The 19,964-nt window shown below is 33.5% G+C and overlaps 1 protein-coding gene across 1 annotated transcript in view; it reads left to right on the top strand.

The window, feature by feature from the left end:
- Positions 1 to 19,964, top strand: part of Dpp10 (dipeptidyl peptidase like 10) — a 114,201-nt gene that overhangs the window by 30,005 nt on the left and 64,232 nt on the right. Inside the window, exons 5-6 of the mRNA XM_048329512.1 lie at positions 2,882 to 2,920; positions 7,775 to 7,882. Coding sequence (XP_048185469.1) covers positions 2,882 to 2,920; positions 7,775 to 7,882 — 147 coding nt within the window. The remainder of the gene's footprint in view (positions 1 to 2,881; positions 2,921 to 7,774; positions 7,883 to 19,964) is intronic.

Below are 19,964 nucleotides of genomic sequence, written 5' to 3'. Positions count from 1 at the left end.
CTCACCCATACATTATATACATATAATGTATGATTATGATTTTCCAAATTTCCATATCAACACTAAAGACAAAGGAATCTTTGACTTTGGGTAGTCTCTGGGGAAAAGCCTGGGTGAATGTTCTGAGGAGATGATTCTAAAGGTTCTGCTTTGGTGGTTTTTTGTTTGTTTGTTTTTGTCAGTCCTGGGGCTTAGACTCAGGGCCTGAGCACTGTCCCTTGCTTCCTTTTGCTCAAGGCTAACACACTACCATTTGAACCACAGTCCCATTTTGACTTTTTGTGTTTATGTGATATTGAGGAATGGAACCCATGGCTTCGTGCAAGCTAGCCCAACACTCTATCACCAAACCACCTTCCCAGCCCCTAGATCCTGCATTTTGATGCAGTATAAATTCATTGATAAAACTTTATTACATCTTCTACCTAAGGTCTGTCTATTTCAGTACATGAGAACATTGTGTGAACCATCATCTTACAAATATTCTGAAAGGAAGAAATAAAGTGGCAGCAATAACTGGGAAATAGAATGATGAAGATATAAACATAGATGCAGAAATGTTGAACCAGTCATTATTTACGGGGTTTGATGCTGCTATATGCGTGTATATATATATATATGTGTGTGTGTGTGTGTGTGTGTGTGTATACACATAATATATATACATTATATACATATTATACATAACATATAGTATACTATATAATGTATGTATAATCAGCATCACAGCAAATTATATGCAAATTATATCTGTCATCTCTTTCATTTGGCTATATTACAGGCTGACTAGGAATTCTCCCTATGTTTGACAAAGTGTTCTTGATAGTTGCTTATTCAACTGAGTACTATGTCACTCTAAAATTGGCTTACAGGTTGTTATATGAACAGGGTGGCAAGTTGGTTGTGTAGCATGTGTGTGACACTGGGAGTGATCACTTAGAAGATTCTAGTAAATGAAAGCCTGCTACCTTCTCTATATAAGGATAATTAAATATTTTCATCACGTATGTGTGCAAGGGTAGACTGTAATGTTAAAAAAGAAAATAATAACTTGAGTCCTATAATTAATTTGACAACTTATTCAGATCCTCACATCTTCCTAAGTAATGATTGGAATTTAAAAAGATTTTATTTTCAGCTAATTAAAATTATAAGACCAAGTATATTACATGAACTTTTGAATTCTAGTGAGTTCTAATACAACTTGTAGCTCTAACAAGTAGTGACATTAGCCTATGCTTTTATCTCAGTCCTTTCTACAAATCAAGAATCATTGTTGCTGAGGTAATGATAGTAAACCAAAGGGAAGTCTAGTTCAGTGTTAATAAACATGCTCTAAAACCAGACACCAGGAAATCACACCTTTCATTGTAGCTATGTGGGAGCTTGAAATTAGAGATGCTGAAGTTCCAAGAAGCCTGCATAGAGAAGTTCATGATATTGCTTCTTAACACATAGAAGGGCACAGCGGCTCACACTGGCCACCTCCAAATATGCTGGAGGCTAGGAGTGGGAGGATATAGCATCAGGTAAGCCTAGACAGGAAAATCTGTGATTCTCCCACCAGTTGCCTGCCTATCATAGCATATGACTGGCATTCCAGGCAGAAGAGAACTTCAAGTAGGTAGTTTGTGACACCGGCTCACATATATTCTGAGAAAGGTCAGCTTATCTCAAAAAGAGCCAATGAAAACCCAGGCTGGAGGCTTTCCTCAAGTGATAAAACACCACCCTACAAAGGTCAAGACCTAGAATTCAAACCACTTTACCACCAAAATGAAAATAAAACAAAAGGGAAAAAGGAAAGAAAGAAAGAAAGAGGAAAGCAATAAAGGATAGAAAAGGAGGGAAAAAGGAAAAAAAAATCAAAGGATCTTTGTAAAGAGAAAATGCTTGCTAGCTAATAATATATATTTAGAAAGTGAAAAGTAATGCAAAAAATCTTCAAAAAATGGAACTGAGCTAGTGTTCCTCATATTTGTAATCCTAGTTACTTAGATGTTAGATATAGAGAGGATCTGAATTTGGAGCCATTCTGGGAAGAAAACTCCATAAGGCTCTATCCCTAAATATTAACCAGCAAAATTCCAGGTTGGAGCTGTGACCCAAGTGAGAGAATGCCAGCCACATAGCAAACTGAATGATTCTGGAACTAAACTGTTTTAAATGAATAGTTCTTAAGAAAAATATTCATAATACATTGTACTTAGTTTTCTTAATTTGAATACTTCCATAACGTAATAATTTCTTTCAGAATGTTGTCAGGCATTTAATCTCATTACCTAGAAACATGATTACTAGAATATTTTATCTATACATACGGAATTTGAGATTAGCCAAATTTCACTTATTGGCACTATGATTTTGGTTCTGACCATTTGCAAGAATATTTTAAATAATTTATGTTGCTTTGACATTTGAAATGTTTGATATTCTTCTTAAAACAGAAGTATTACTGTTTAAAAATGGCTATGACTAAAAGTGGACTAACAATGGAAAGAATGTTTGTTCTTAAATTTAATTACTTGGCTGTTTGCCTGGTTCTATCATAATCTGAATAATTCTGTTTCCTGATGTTTCCTAGAGGTGAAAAAAGGTAATGTCTCATGGTTAAAAATAGTTCAAATAAAGTAATTAAATAGAGCTGGAAAGTGATCTTCCAGCCTTGTTTTTATAGAGAGATAACTGTAAGAGTTGACCCCTCAGTTTAAGTCAATAATGATAATATGAGCCTATCATAGTCTGTCCTGTTATTTTGCTCACTGGACAGAGGGAGAATATGTGAAAATATGTGAACATATGTGACAGTATCATCCACATAAATGGGTATTTGTTCATTTTGGTCTCAGATACATTATAGAGTTTAATTGTTTTGTTTCAGAAATATGAGATGACATCGGACACCTGGCTCACTAAACAGGTAATATGAGGGTAATTGTGTCACATTTTGGCTATTGTGACCATTGGATTTGATCATTATGCAATTAAAAAATTTCTGTAAAAATCATTTCAGTTCTAGGACTTTAAGGCTTTGGTAGTTTTGACCAAATGATTATCCATTAAATATTTATGAAGTCTGGTATTGTATTTCACATCTTTGATCCCAACATTTGGGAGTTTGGGGAGCATCTCCAGGGGAACATAACAAGTTCAGTGTCCATCTGGCTACAGAAAAAGAGCCTATCTTAAAATAAAAAAAAAGAAGGAAGAAAAATAAGTAGATAAGTAAATTTATGACTTGGAGCTTTCAAAGAAGTCATTGACCTGTTTTATGTTACATATCCACTAGGATACATTTCCAGGATCATTCTTACAAATAAATATTTGTGCTGATGAAGGGGAAAAATTACAACCCACTAAATCTAGACATCATTTTCATTGTTCAGATTAGCTAAAAAAAAAAAAAAAAACTTTGCAAACCTTCCACCTAAATGGTCATATCTTTGCTCACATTGCTATGATTTCATGACATGAATTAGCCTGGAATGAAGATAATGCAGTAGAGCAAGGAACCAAATTTCTCCACAGCAGGGTCTCATACTGGGCAATTCAGAAAGAAATTCAGATAGGTTATTCAAATACAACTGAATCCTTTTCAAGGTGAATTCCACCACTGCTTTTTGCGTAGGGAACCACTATGGTTTGGTTGGTTGGGTTGGTTTTGGCTTAGTGAGTTTGATACAACTCTCTTTTATTCTGTATTCTCTTCCTAAATGTTATATACACCCAGTTTCAATTACCACCCATATAGTGAAACCTCCAAATTTACAACCCCAGGCAATTCTATGACTTTCAGCATATCTAGATGCCTGCATTGCATCTGTTCAATCTACATCACAAATGATTAAATTGGATTAGGTTTCAGCTCTGTGTCACACCATTCTTATCTCCATTCTACCTACTCTGGCCTTAATATACAAAGAGCATGTGGCCCTTCTTAGGAAACAGAATTCTCTCAACTAGTATCTGAAATCTCTTCAGTTTTTAGCCTCACCTTGAATGTCCACTTAAGTCACTTTCTCCACTCATACTAAACATATCACATTTCCCAAATCAAATTACTTCAAAGTCAAGGGCCATTCTTATGTAACTATTTATGTGATCAAGTACAAGGGCAGAAAGGATGTTTATTTGTTTGGTCTCTCTTATGATTCAAGGCCTGACACAGAATTAGTATACCAATAATGCTCCATAAATATTTGCTAAAAAGGAAAGAAGGACTGTAAGAAGGCTTTAACCCTTCCTCATTTGAAGCATAGATATACATATAGAGAAATTAAATGGGTAATAGATTTGATAGGTAATAGAGGGATGATTGCTTCAACATACATTTTATGCATTTTCACATACAGTAAATGAATATTTATCAATGCAAATAATTTTACTGTAGTCAATATGCAGGGTAAAATTACAGTAAGATTTTGATTTTTCAAGGTGCTAATGGACTCTCACTAAATTAACATATATTATTAAAACAATAGAAAACAAGTGTATAATGGATATTGAATTATTCTGAAATGTATTATTTTATTAAAGTTATTTTCTATCATGTTTATGGCTAGTGACATTTATAATAGTTTGCCAGACATGAATATATATAAATTCAAAATCCCAAGTCTATGAATGTTTAATAGAAACTTTTTAAAGCAAAGCATCCAGCTATGAATTATTCAGTAAGAAAATGAAGTTTTGATAGTTTATCCATGTTGATTTTTCTCCATCAGTTCTAAGATGATTTTATTGAATGCTTAGAATTAAATAAAATTAATGAGATGAGGATGATACCAAGAAAAGGAAGAAATGAATTGCTAAATACATTTCTAAGGTAATTAAAATTTATCATGGTATGAGTAGCAGGAAGGGAAGAGAGAAGTAGACATCATTGACCTGGTTTTAAGTAGGTTATTTATAAGTGAGTTGATCAGTATATAATGTATTGGGTCAATGAACAATATCACAAGTCCAGTTCAATATCTGTCAGGACCACTACTTCTTTATTATCATAAAAGTGAGCAGTGATGTGGACTCCACTATAGAACTTATAGTTTCTAGGCAAATACCATCCAGTGGTAAAAGTTTTAAGTCACCAAGCAGTTTAAATTGTATCCTCAGTCTTTCCTTTTCTAAATCACTTGTAAAGCTGGTGTTATATAAGGGGAATAATGCTTCAACATCAGCATGCTATAGAATATTTCTGTTTTCAGTAAAGGAGAAAGTTGTAAGAGAGGAGCCTGTATATTTAGAGGAAATACCATATGTAAAGTCAAACAGATTTAAACAATATGTATATCCACCACATGTATACATTCATCTATTAAAAATCATTAAGTTGCCAGGTGCCAGTGGCCTGTAATCATCCCAGCTACTCAGGAGGCTGAGATCTGAGGATCTTTGTTCAAAGCCATGGGCAGGAAAGTCTTTGAGATTCTTATCTCCAATTAACCACTAGAAATACCAGAAGTGGCACTGTGGCTCAAGTGGTAGAGAGCTAGCCTTGAGCTGAACAGCTCAGGGACAGCAGCCAGGCCCAGAGTTCAGGTCCCATCAGTGACCAAAACAAAATGTTAAGTTAACATCTAAACAATATTGTTCTAAATAATAAGATTAAACAGAAGAAATTGGAAATTGAGTATAATTATTAGTACCTTAGTGAGGTAAGCCAGTTAGTAGATCAATAAAATAGAATACATTGAAAGCCATGAAGATTTGCATTAAGGATACAATTCAGGCTGTTCAAAGAGAAATTATTTAACTGAAAGTGATTCTTTAAGGATATTCAAGAATGATCTCTGTCTCAAGAAGTTAAGTAGAAATTGTAAAAATTAGTAAGAAACAAAAAGCAAAACAAAACAGAAAAACTCAAAGTTCTTCCTGACAGAAGATGCCTCATGATCAATGGCAATCATCAAAATATCCCAGTGAGCGGGAGCTGAACAGAATTATTCACAGGTGAAAAACAGTATAAACTCAAATATGTGCTTTGTTTTTGTCTATTAGGAATGCGTTGGTGCAAGATTTTCAGCTTTAAATTATATATTACTTCAGAGGTTTTATTATGTTTATTATCTCGCTCTGAGTTCCAATGATGTTGACAAGGAAAATGCTATTATTTTTAATCTTCAAATAGTTATACAAGGTTTTTCAATTGAATATGCCTTTTTATGTGTACAATGTATCTTGATCAGAGACATGCCTACCATCATTAGCTCACACTCTACCTATAAAATCTTATCTTGTTATTGCCAATAAGTGATTTTCCTAGTAATGAAGCCAAAATTATAGATACTTCACTGTCTTAAAAGACTGTTTAACTCTTTCCGTAAATAATTATTGAGCAGAATTTTTTAAATTATCACCATCCTGCATAATGGAGATGTATTAGTGAAACATTGGAGGTTCCTGACTATGGGGAAATGGTATGCATATATGTATGTATGCTGCTATTCACACATAAACATATGTATGCATATACACAGGGGAGTGGTGGTTGCTAAATAAATAGGAAGGAAAAGAGGATGATGGTGTCAGCTATTAGGTTACTTGTTTTCTCATGATTTGCACAGAATAATCAGGAACTATCTCATTGGAAAAGTGACACTGGTTCAGAGACATGAGGAGATAAGGACTGAACAAAGGGGCTGGGACGTAGCTCAGTGGCAAAGCGCTTGCCTAGCAAGTGCAACGTCCTGGGTTCGATCCCCAATCCCAAAAAAGAAAATAAAAGAAAAAAAAAAAGAACTGAATAAAGGTAATAGAAAGTGGGAAGAGAGAGAAGCAGGAACATGTGGGATCCTGACAGAACAAAGACAAAATCAGAGGAGAAGCAGAGGGCCAGGCCATCTAAACAAGCTTGGAGGCCATAAAAGACATTTTTAAAAGTCTCTATTATGTATGTGTGCATACTATATACGTGTGTGTATACACACACGCCCACACACACACACAGGCTATATATGGGCCTTATATATACACATATATGTGTTTATAAAGCACTTCCATTTATATCCCAGAAAATAATTTAGTATTTTCTCAGATTAATACCTTTTCTTGATGTCCTCCCCAAAGCAAGATAAATCAGTCTGAATATATGGATTTATTCATTTAAATTTTATAAATAATTTGATTTAGCTAATAGGATTCTACATTTTACTTAAAAATAATTAGCCAGGATTCACATTTGTAGATGGACATTTTGTTTGTGGAGAGATGAACATCGAGAATGGGCACTTTGCTTTAAATGATGTTTCTATAAGTTAATATTTTGTATCTTAGTAAATTTCCTCTACATCGAAAGAAAGGAATCTTCAGTAACCAAAATTGCTGAGTAAAAAGATTTCAGAAAAGTATATATGTTTTGGGATTATTCCATAAAATTACAGATCTAATGGTTTCTTAAAAAAAAAAGTATTTTGATTAAGTAGTACAGATGTTCACATTTGTATTACATTTGAAAGACAAATTGCCTAATACAATCCAGGTATAGACATGATAGTGTTTGTATGAGTCAATTTAAATCATGCTTTAAGTACTATTAAGTCATTTCACACTGTGCACAAAATATACCCACTCTTCCCTCCACTCACAACCACACTGAGTGAATTTGTATGTCGCCTCTAAAGTACTTATTTTAAAATATCATACTTTGCTTTAAAAATAATTAGAAACTTTTCCAAATCACTCTAAATCAATGTCTAATATTTGTGACCTAGGAAGAGAAGTGAGTATAGATTGCAACATATCATTCTGAGAGTCTTACATGCATGTTGTATTTTAGAATGAGGAGCCCGTGTTTGCTAGAGATGGCAGCAAATTCTTCATGACAGTTCCTGTGAAGCAAGGGGGCCGTGGAGAATTTCACCACATAGCCATGTTTCTTGTCCAGGTGAGTGCTGGCTCCCTTCTGTGCTTTGGTTTCAGTGTCATGAGGCTCCTGAAAGACAATTTTCTTTTAAAAAATTAGTTCATTTTAACTGTACAAACTACTGTATTTCATTATGACAATGTCATATATGCACATAATATACTCTAGTTACATTTGTCTCCCATTAGACTCTGTTCTCTCCCCTCCCCCTTCTATTTGTCCCCATTCCTCTTTCCAAATAGCCAAATAGTCCTCTTTCTATTTTCATGTCTTTTTGTTTTTTTCTATCTAAATTTTGCATATGGGAAAAACAGGTGATTCTTATCTTTCTCAAACTGGATTGTTTTACTAAAAGGATGATCAACAATTTGATCATTTTTTTCCCTTGGAATGACATAGTTGCATTCATATTTGAATAAAATTTATTGTGTGTATATATCACATTTTCTTCATCCAGTCTCCTGCTCATAGGTACCTAAGCTACTTCCACAGCTTGACTCCCATGCACAGCCCTGAAGGCCAGCTCTGTGGCATTCTGAGCATACAGTGAATGCTGTGAAGCGCATTTATTGTAGTTCTCCCACCTTTTAGGAGGTTTCTGTAGTCCAGGGTTATTACTCTCATCTGACACACACATTTTAGGAAGAGAACCGCTTCCCTAGCTGAAAAGTCAAACTCTATTTTCCTACAAAACACTCTCAACAGTCAATAAAATTTAGTGAGCCATACTTACCTACTATGAGCTGAGGACCTTGAGACATAAAATTTAATAAATGAAATGCATGCAAGTATCAAGGACCTGAGGACAGTCTAGAGAAGAATTTTCATTCATCAAGCATACATTACCTACTTTGCTATTACAAGTAAAGTTTTCCAGGATATCAGATAATTTTTGAGGGCTTAAGGTGTAGCTTAGTGTTTGAACATTCTTCCCAGAACACAAAAATGCTTAAGTTCATTTCTCAGTACTGTGAAAAAATGTTAAAATTGCAAGAATAAATGATTACAATACTGAATTATTTAATAAATTAAGCATATACACTCACAAGAAACATAATAAAGATTTTCAAAAACAGAAGAGAATGTTTTGTGGTTTATCAATAACATAAAGAATAATGTACATATTTGTCATGATTAGCCTAATACTTTGAATTCTCAAAAATTTGTGTCAAAAGTTAAAGTTTAAAATCTATCCCCATAGATTATTACAGTAATTGTCCGATAGCAAATAATTAGAAACACATAATTTCCACATGAGAGATATAATTTAAATTTCATTGTATATTACATGGTAAAAAAAGCAAATTAATTTACAGTGGTGTATAATGTGATTCCATTTATTTTCTAAATATGTGTATGTATGTATATATGAATAAAATTTAGTTTTTAAAATAAAGCTATCAATTTATTATATCAGAGAATTTTAAGGTAAGATTTTCCATTTTTGTTTAGTTTTTAATAATGTGATCTGGCAATGTGACTTGAAAATTGTTGTGTTCTGCTTTTCCTAAGCCAAAGAAAATTTCATGTTAATAATAAGGAAATACTCTGGACAAAATATTAAACTTTCCAAATTCATAAATAATGATCATCTTTTAGTGCATTTTTACATCTCAGAATTTTATATTCAACTAGCCACACAATAGCATACATGGTAGAGCTGGGTAATATGGTCTAGTGATAGAGTCCTTGCCTCATATACATGAAGCCCTGAGTTCCATTCCTCAGTACCACATATACGGAAAAAGCCAGAAATGGTACTATGGTTCAAGACAGAGTGCTAACTTTGAGCAAAAAGAAGCCAGGGACAGTGCTCAGGCCCTGAGTCCAAGCCCCAGGACTGGTAAAAAAAAATCCATGGAAAAGATTATATAACTCTTAATTTGTCTATATAATGGACGTGTAAATACATATTTATGTGTACAATTTCCAAAGAAGTCAATCTTTTTAACACATTGGGAGGAAAAAGAGAACTTGTTACAGTGTTGATGTTGTTGGCAGCTTTGGACATGAGTGGTATTTTTTAGTTATGGAAAGAAATATCTTCTGTCTGCATTAAGAGAGCCTGATATGTCACTATCTCGTTATTTCTGAAGTGTTCAAAACAACTTCATATAGGAGCTATGTTTTCCTTGTTTGTTTTTTATTCGGGGATTCTAACAAGGCTTCATTGATGTTGAAAGCATTTATCTCCCTTCCGGTTGTTCCTCATATTATTTTGTAGTTTGCCCTTCTGAGAATTAGACACAATAACATGATTATTTGTGGATATATTGACAACTGACTAAGATTAATTCATTTCCTTAATTACAAGCATTCTTTGCTCATTTATACATGTGTTTATACCTCAGTTTATACATACATATTCACATACACAAATATTGCATTAGGAAATAGTTTAAAACTTTTTGCTACAATTTAATAATAGCTTAAAAATCATTTTTTTGTGAGTTGTATAACACTACTGCACTGATGGATATACACCAGAAAAAATTAAAACTTCTGAATAAAATAAATGCATATATAAAATCATCCAGGTTCACAATCCAACCAAGTCAACTTTTTTTTTTTTTTTTTTTTTTGCCAGTCCTGGGGCTTGGACTCAGGGCCTGAGCACTGTCCCTGGCTTCTTTTTGCTCAAGGCTAGCACTCTGCCACTTGAGCCACAGCACCACTTCTGGCCATTTTCTGTATATGTGGTGCTGGGGAATCGAACCCAGGGCCTCATGTATATGAGGCAGGCACTCTTGCCACTAGGCCATATCCCCAGCCCCCAAGTCAACTTTTAATGAACTGTTTCATGTACTTCCAATTCCTTTTTCATTAAAACTACAAAATTTTTCTCTAAAGACTGCATTCATAATATGACTTAGGTTAGTAATACTTCAAAATAGCATGAGAATTTTTTTCATATAATTTAATTACTCTTTCCCCATATCATTTAATTACATTATTAATATTTTATATTTTACATTTAATATTTTAATGAGATTTTAATAGCTGGGCCACATTTTCTCACGTGTGCTTATTATACTATGTTTAGATGATCCAATTTAATTCACAATTAAATTTATTTTCTTTCTTTTTTGTCAGGTTACAGTTATTGTCATAAAAATGCATTTGTACATGTTAAAAGGTACTTAGGCATAGCAAATACTTATTTAACTATTTTGTTTAAGTTTTGATATATAATACCAAAAATAATAACCAGGTTTGGTGTTATACACCTATCATTCCAGCTCTGAGGAAGCCGAGGCAAGAAGTAGGCACAGGGGCAGGAGCTCATCATTTCAAACCCAGCTTGAGCTACACAGCAACATCCTGTCTTAAGAAAATTTATGTGAAAATTTGCATAATAATTTAAAGTAAAATGCACCTTTCTCTTCTTCTTGCTCTTCCATACTACAGTATCCCACTTACTATTAACATTGCCAGAAAATTAGATGTGAGAAAGACTTGCAGGTTGACAGCCTTGGGTCAGTTGAACACTTGCTGCTTGGTTGTGAGTGACAGCTTTCTCAGCTGTTAGCAAATATTTACAAACTGTTTCCCCTCTTACTGAGATGGTGACTAGATTTAAAAAAACAAACAACTATTAAACCCAAGTGACCAAAGTGCTCTCCAGCTATTTTCATTATGAAGAGTGAGAAGTGCAGTCACAAATAATTTAGTGTTTATTTTATCTCTTCTCCTTTATTGAAGCTGTCTCCTGTCAAAATAATTCTTTAAAACATAAAGTAAAAAACATATCTTTTCCTTTTACCAACAATTGTAATCTTACATGAACTACAGTGTTGCATCTTTCATGCTGGCATTTTCTATTTATTTATTTTTGTTTGTTTTGTGGTGATTGTCCTAGTGCTTGAAGGTAAGACATTGGGACTGTACCTGAGCTTTACCATTTAAGGTGATTGCTTTACCATTTGAGCTACAGCTTCATTTCCAGCTCTTTTGGTAGTGAGTTGGAAATAATAGTCTACTGGTATTTGTTACCAGGTGGTGTCAAACCACATACCTTAGATCTCAGCCTCCTGTGTACTTAGGATTACAGTGCTAAGCTTCAGTCTGAATTTTAAATGCACATTTTGCCCATCATGTTAAGTAATTCTGAGGAAAAATTTTTAGAAGATTAAGATATAGTTGACATGTGCAAAACCACTGTTGTTAAAAGATAGATCAAATGGCAATTTGTTATCATTAAAGATGGTACTATATCAGAAACTTATTATTATTTCCTTAGTATTGATTAGACCTGATATTTCTGGGTCAAAAATAAAATATTTCTGTGCTTTTATGTATGTATTCAACCTCACTTTAATTATGGAAAGCTCAACTTGTGAGTACTTTCTGTACTTTAAATTTTTCATTAAACCATTTATAAATATTTTTGAAAATCTATAAATCTACAATTACTGTTCTCTTGAACAACTGAGCCTGTGCTCTTTGTAGTACTAGAGTTGATTTCAGTGTCTTTCTCTTGCCAGACAGGCATTGTACAGTTGAGCCACATCCTGGCATTATATGCTTTAGAGATTTTTTGTTTGTTTGTTTGTTTTTCAGAAAGGATCATATAGTTTTCCTCAGATTGGCTTGGACTGCAGTATCCTATCTGTGCCTTTCATGCCTCGGTTTGCAGACATCAACCACAATGCCTGGCTTATTTGTTAGATGTGGTATCAGAAATTTCACTGGGAAAGCGTCAATTCATGATCCTCCTGAGCCCTATTTTCTGAGTAGTTAGCTAGATTACAGGCGTGAGCTATCACACTTGAATTATCATGAGATGAGCTTACACTCTTCTATGTGAAATTGTTCTGAGCAATTCACTGTAATCTGATTATAAATACCAGTTTATGGACTTCCTGGTACACTGAGACCAAACATTTTTTATTTAATTTTATTTTGTTGTAGAGGTGATGTACAGAGGGGTTACAGTTACATAAGTAAGGTAATGAGTACCTGAGTACATTTCTTATCAAACATTGTTTCTCCTCCTTTTTTGTCTGCACTTTCCCTTCCCCTGACTCACCACTCACCCTCACCCTTCCAAGTTGTAGAGTTCATGTCTACCCTAGTATCTTCTGAGTATCACTGTGGCATTGGTTCACTTTTTGTCCTTTGTTTCTCCATTTTGTTACTCTACTTCCCTTACTGAAATCAGGTAAACATATATACAAGACACAGGGTACCAGAATCCAATACAGTGACTACAGGGGATAAACCAAAGAGAAAAATAAAAAGAAAGAATTTCACACAATACATTACAAATAACATCAATAACAACAGCAAAAACCTCTTGTTCCATATTTTGGAGTTCATTTCTATTAAAATCACTTCATATCATCCTATGAACATACCTATTGGGCTATTGTATTCCTCTGCTAGCACTGTACTAGACATACACTAATTGTTACAAATGAGGGAAACCATGAGCCTATGTTTCTTGGGGTCTGGCTTACTTCACTTAATATGCAAGCATTATTATATCAGATATGTTTTTTGTTTTGTTTTGTTTTGTTTTTTTGCCAGTCCTGGGCCTTGGACTCAGGGCCTGAGCACTGTCCCTGGCTTCCTTTTGCTCAAGGCTAGCACTCTGCCACTTGAGCCACAGCGCCACTTCTGGCTGTTTTCCATATATGAGGTACTGGGGAAGTGAACCCAGGGCTTCATGTATATGAGGCAGGCTCTCTTGCCACTAGGCCATATTCCCAGCCCCAGATATGTTTTTAAATTTACTCACTTCAGAGAATTCCTCTGTGCTCCACCAATAATAGTTCTCATGGAGACCTCCAAGTTCTGAATTCCCTGTCTGAAAGGGCAACAGGCTCTCTCCTGAGGCCAGGCTGCAGTTAAGGGAAAGGTTCTCTCAAGGACATAGCAGCTTTTTCTCAAATATTGAAGTGAGCAGACTTTTTATTACATCAAGTGTTGCAGATCCATGAGATTAAGCAACTGCTCTGTCATCTTCCAAAACAATGTTAAATGAAAAATAATGCATTTGTGAATTCACTCACTTTCCCTATTCTCCAATACAAAACTTTGCCCAGGAGAGCTGATAAATCCACTTGGAATAATTTTAAGTAGCATTATTCATTGCAAATAGTGTAGAAAATTGCATACTCCCAATTCACAATCCTATCACCTAATCAACCCAATAAAACTTTTTTCATTAAATTTCACTGCTGTAGCTGATGAAGACCTAATCTGAAAACAATGAACTCATTTTATTCAATGAATAGCGAATAAATTAAAACATGCTATTTTTAAGCACTACAATATTTTCCTTATTTAAGAGCCATAAAAGTTCAACAGAATTTAATACCAGATATTTGAATGAAAAGGGTTTAGTCAGGTAGAAAGCCCTAGCAACATTACATTCTTACTGATCTCAATGTGGTTCCAATTTATAAATAGAAATATAAATTGTTCAGTTCAGTATCTAGTATCTAGCATCAAATAAATTGGTTGACTATGAATGATGTATAGCATCAAATAAAAAGGCTCAACATTTTCAGCTCTTTATAAAGAATGAATGAAAAAACTGCAATAACTAATGTTTTATTGTATAATTAAAGTTGTAACAAGAATTCATCATGCATCAAGTATTTTTTATAATGTCTTAGTCTCAGGTTCAATATGATTTAGATTCGCAACTGTGTATATCCTATCATGTTATAGATATGTGGGAAGAAATTTTACTGTGTGGCTAACATTTTATTCCTTTTATTTGGGTTATATTTCCTTTTCTGTTATTATTGTTGTTGTTACTATTTTGCTGCTGGAAACATTTGGGTAACCAGTGAAGTACAGAAACCCCATGTGCAAACTAGTCAAGGCTTTTCTGACATTTACTTTATATACATATATATATATTATACTTAGGGTTCTATATTCCTGCTGTTGTTGAAATTATTCACTTATGATCCAGACAAAATTAATATGTTCATTGTTATGAAACCCAGTATGCTCATGAGTATAAATTAAATTAACTTAAATTGGAATCAAATTTAGGTTATTATATGGGAAATGTGTTTATAATTTTCCCCAGCTCGTATTTACAGTATTAGATAACAATAACAGAGTAGGAAAAAACATTAAAAGGTAGTGGAATTACACACACACACACACACACACACACACACACACACACATTATAAAGGTGTTGAGCAAGGGGTTCCAGTTAAATAACTAAAGTAGTGAGTACATGCCTTTTTAAACACTGTTACCCCTCACTCATTTTCTCTTGCTTATCCCTCCCCACCCCCCCCCACCTCCAAATTGTAAAGTTCATTTTCAATATAGTGTTTAGGGAGTATCACTGGGTAGTGGAACTCTTACTACCACTTCTAAAAGGAGAGGTGTTTTTTTACTAAACATGCAAGTATTGAATTTTGAATGATGTGGATCTTTGAAGTGAATAGTTTTAAATTATTTTCTTCTGAATGTTGAATTAAAACATTAAGTGTTAGAGTTTTGCTCAATTGTACTTTTACACATTCACTTACAAACACACACACACACACACGAAATTTTCCTGAATATTTAAATAATCTACCTGAAACATATGAGAGAACCAAACAAAAAAAAAGGTACAGTTTCACATGGCATGTTGAAAATAATTAGAACAATGATATAACACTTGTTTCCATAACGTGGAGTTCATTTCACTTAGCATCATCTTATGTGTTCATATGGGCATAGCTATTGGGCTATTGCGACCTTCTGCTATGACTATCCTAAACATGTACTAATTATGCCCTATGATCCTTATATTTTTTAGAAGTTGCGTGAATAAATAGATATGGTTATATAATGTGCCCAAATCAAATAACCTGGATTTGGGATATATTTATACACAATTGCATCAGGAGTGTTACTCAACTAATACATTGCATTCTGTAAAAATAACCCAACTGAGTAAAGAGTTAACAACAACCATTATAACTTTTTAAAATGTCACAGTTAGGATTAAAATATAATGTTTATGGATCAAATAATACATCAAAAACTAAGTTCAATAAAATACAGATACAATACAATTAATGTTGGAATGTAAATTAACAATAACTGTACAAATATGCCATAAGTGTGTGTGTGTGTGCAGGCACACGTGCATGTGTGTGTATATAATTTCTAGTTTTCATATATGCCCATGACCATATAGCATCAGATTTTTGCAAAGGACAAATGAAATTCAATTTTACAATGAAGGTAATGAGAAATTTTAAGTTGGACATTAATAAAGCAGAAAAAAGAGGATCATGGAAAACAAAATAATTATTTGGAAAAATAAATTCATATTGTCTCTTGACATTAATGAGAAATTTGGAAAGCTCCCAGAATTCTAAGTGATGCAGACAGGTGTATTCCAAAAGACATTAAAAGAATTTGAGTATGTCAAAAATTGAAAGCTTAAGAGAAGTTGGATAGTATCTAGAAAGCCAAAGTAAAATCTGATTTAAGAAAAAAGAAACCTGCCTTTTATCCCAGAATCTTAAGGAAACATCATTATTATGTTTTTCAATTTGTTTTTCCTATCTGGCATTGAAATTTTGTCTGTGCTCTATTACTTGAGCTACACCTATAGCTCAGATTTTTTATGGATATTTTTTAGAGAACTTTTTGTTTTCTTCTAGCCATATATGCCTGAGCTGTGACCTACCTACCTAAAGCATTCTGTGATTCCTGGGACCACAGAAGCATGCCACCAATCCAGCTTCTCTCTGTGGAGTCAGAACCTGCTTGACTGGCCTGAAACTATCATTCTCCCAGTCTCAGTCTCCCGTGAAGTTTGTGATGATAGGCAGGTACCACTGAGCCCACCTGTGGGTAGGGAGGAAGTCTCACAGACCTTTCTGCCCAGGCGGCCTGGCACTATATAATCAATCCTCTAATCTCAGACTCTCCAGGAGTGAATACTGCAGACATGAGCCACTGCTACCCAGCACATAGACAGTTTATAAAAGTAGCTTTTTTTTCAAAGTATTCAAGGAAAACAAGCCTCCTTCTTTATAGAAACATTTGCTCTAAGTAAAAGTACATGAAATATTTTAATACCTTTTTTTAGATTATCATCTTAAAATAAAAGAGGGACACCAGTAAGAAAAAATGAAAACACCTTAAACCAAATATTGTTAATTTGCCTTCTTCAACCAATTACAATGTGGTATTTTTATATGGGATTCCTTAATTTGCTTAAAATTATAAATTTATATGTCAATATACTCCATTTATGTTTATGTGAGAAGAAATGATAATTATAATAGATGAAGAAAAAGATACAATGTTTTTTATTGGATCCATATTCTTTAGAAATTTATAAATCAAGGGAAATTCTTTAATCTAAAAGAGGATTGCAACATAGTTCAGTGATTAACCTAGCCTAACGTACCCAAATCCCTGGGTTCAATTACTGTGGTATCATTGGTACTGTAACATTAGAAATATTAACTTTTAATAACAATAATAAGCCAGGTACTGGTGGCTCACTCCTATAATCCTAGATACTTGAGGAGACTTGATTTGAGGCTCAGGGTTTGGAGCCATCTCTGACAGATAAATCTGAGAGTTTTATCTCCAGTTAACCAACCGAAGGCCACAAGTGCGGGTATGTCTGGAGTGGCACAGCACAGACCATCAATAACAAGTCCACCAAGAGCTGATGGCCTAGATTCCAAGAACCAGTATTGGTGTGCATGCCCATGCACACACACGTATTTGAGCACATGTGCACACACGTAGACATACACACATACACACACACAATCAATCAAAAATAAAGACAAGTAATGAAGTAGAGGAGTAAACTGAATGATTTGAATGCGCACGATGTGCAAAGCCACAGATGACAGATTTTGTAATCACTATCTAAGAAAGAAGATAATTTGACAGATAATAGGGATACTGGAAGCAAAGTGAAAGATGCAATAATTTCAGAACTTTACAGAAAAAAAAAACAACAGAAAAAAACTACTGGCTAATTTACCTGAAGCCACTTTTCCTTTCCTAAAGGTGTTGCCTTCTGGTGTTCTTTACAGCATTAGCATGAGAAAACTAGAGGAGCACTTAATCCTTCATCAACATAATGCATGCATATTTGAAAAACTCCTGATATTTCTAAATAACAAAATATGACTGACTATAAATGTACAAAGTTACTATGCTAGGAGCACTGAAAGGAAGAATAAAATGTTTTTTGATAGCTGATAATACTCTCACACAAAGAACTAAAAAGCAGAAAACTATAAAACAACACCAACGTGAATCAAGCATTATTAAATGAGCATTCATAGATATAAATTTATACTTCAGGTGAGAAATTTAAACAGGAATACCTTCCTTGTAAAATATAAAGAACTTACAAACTAAAAAGATTTCAAGAGGAAATTGAAACTAATACAAAATGATAACAAATGAATTGAAAGTAGTTAAAGGAAAATGGAGGTACCTGAAAATATAAGTTACAAGGAGAGAGATAAAACTAGAATAAGAGAAGGAAACCAAGAAATACTTTGTATATGAGTATTAAAACTACAGAAGGGAAAGGGAATATCAAAATTGAGAGACACTCAAACTGACTTTAAAATAAAGTTTTATCATTTCCATTGTACCTGTATTCATTACAAAGTGTTTTAGTTTGATATTCCTTGTATGTTCACCCCGTTGTTACATGAGCTTTATGAATAATATTTGTATAAGTGATTCTTGAAAATTAACTATGTATGTGCCCATGCTAAAGTTGAGCGATAAAATGCATGCTGTTTGCACTGTCACAGCAAGAAAAAAGAATTGAAATCTTCTAATGGTCAAATCATCTTATACATTCTCTTGACCTGAGACAATGAAACTGTAATTTAAGTTATTTTAATCTAGGCTTTCAAAGTTTTAAAAAGCATAAAGTTTCGTTTAAAAAACATTCATAAATGATTACAAATGACTGTGATGAAAAGCACATTTGCTATCTTAACCACATAGACTACAAATAAGTTATGGATGGACTGTTTATTCATAGATGATATATCATATTCTGATACAAAAATATTTCCAAAAATGAATTTTGAATTTTACCCTACACAAATCCATAAATAAATCTATAAATTAGCCATAAAATTTAATAATAAAATATTATTCCCTTATAGTGTCAATCATAAGAAAACTTCCAAGTTCTTCTATCATATATGCTATTAATAAATGCTATTAATAAATGTTTGCAAGGGCATAATTTGTAGTGCAAAACAATCAGAATATTAAATGAAAGTGAAGTCAAAGGAAGATTAAGAGAAGCTGGAGGAGGAAGAAGAAAGAGGAGTCAGTCAGAAAAGGGAAGATTAATAATATGCCAATGTTAAAGAAGGCAGAAAAATGTCAAACACAGAAAAGAATTCATTTCAGTTAAGTATGAATGAATTCACACCATATTGATTATATTGTTTCCTAATACTAATTGTGAACTATGTTTAAATATTAAGAAGGATGAATCTGCAAGGCTCAAGAAATTATTTGCTAGCGTTAATGTGTTAAATAAATTCATTCACTAATTATTTATATTTGTTTTGCTTTAACTAATTAAATAAATGGCAAGGAAAATTAAAAAAAATTGAGAGACAAAAGATAAAAAGAAAAGCCATTTCAAAAGCAATACTTACTAAACTATTTGGTGTAAACAACTGTACAACTCATGTGGGGGGAGGGAAAGGGGGAGGGAGTAGGTGGGGGAAAAATGAGGGAGGGGGTAACAAATTGAACAAGAAATGTACTCACTGCCTTACATATGAAACTGTGACCCCTCTGTACTTCACTTTGCCAATAAAGAAAAAAATTTAAAAAGAACATTTTAAAGCCTAGCATATAAAAAAGAGAACGAAATGCAAAGGCAGTTTACATATGTGAAAATATAACCAGTTAACTTGAGGGAATGGCTGGAGTTTGTAACTGACATGCTTAATTGAAATCCCTTTGTACATCTACTTAGCGATAATAAAAATATAATACAAAAAGATGCATCATACTCTTAAATGGCCATGTTTAATTGAAACCCCTTTGTATAACACATAAAGATAATAAATAATAAATAAAATAAGAAAATACAAAGAGTAATGATAAA

Source organism: Perognathus longimembris, chromosome 20 (genome assembly GCF_023159225.1).
Source record: "Perognathus longimembris pacificus isolate PPM17 chromosome 20, ASM2315922v1, whole genome shotgun sequence".
NCBI classification, from domain to species: domain Eukaryota; kingdom Metazoa; phylum Chordata; class Mammalia; order Rodentia; family Heteromyidae; genus Perognathus; species Perognathus longimembris.
This window is presented reverse-complemented; position numbering and strand designations above follow the sequence as displayed.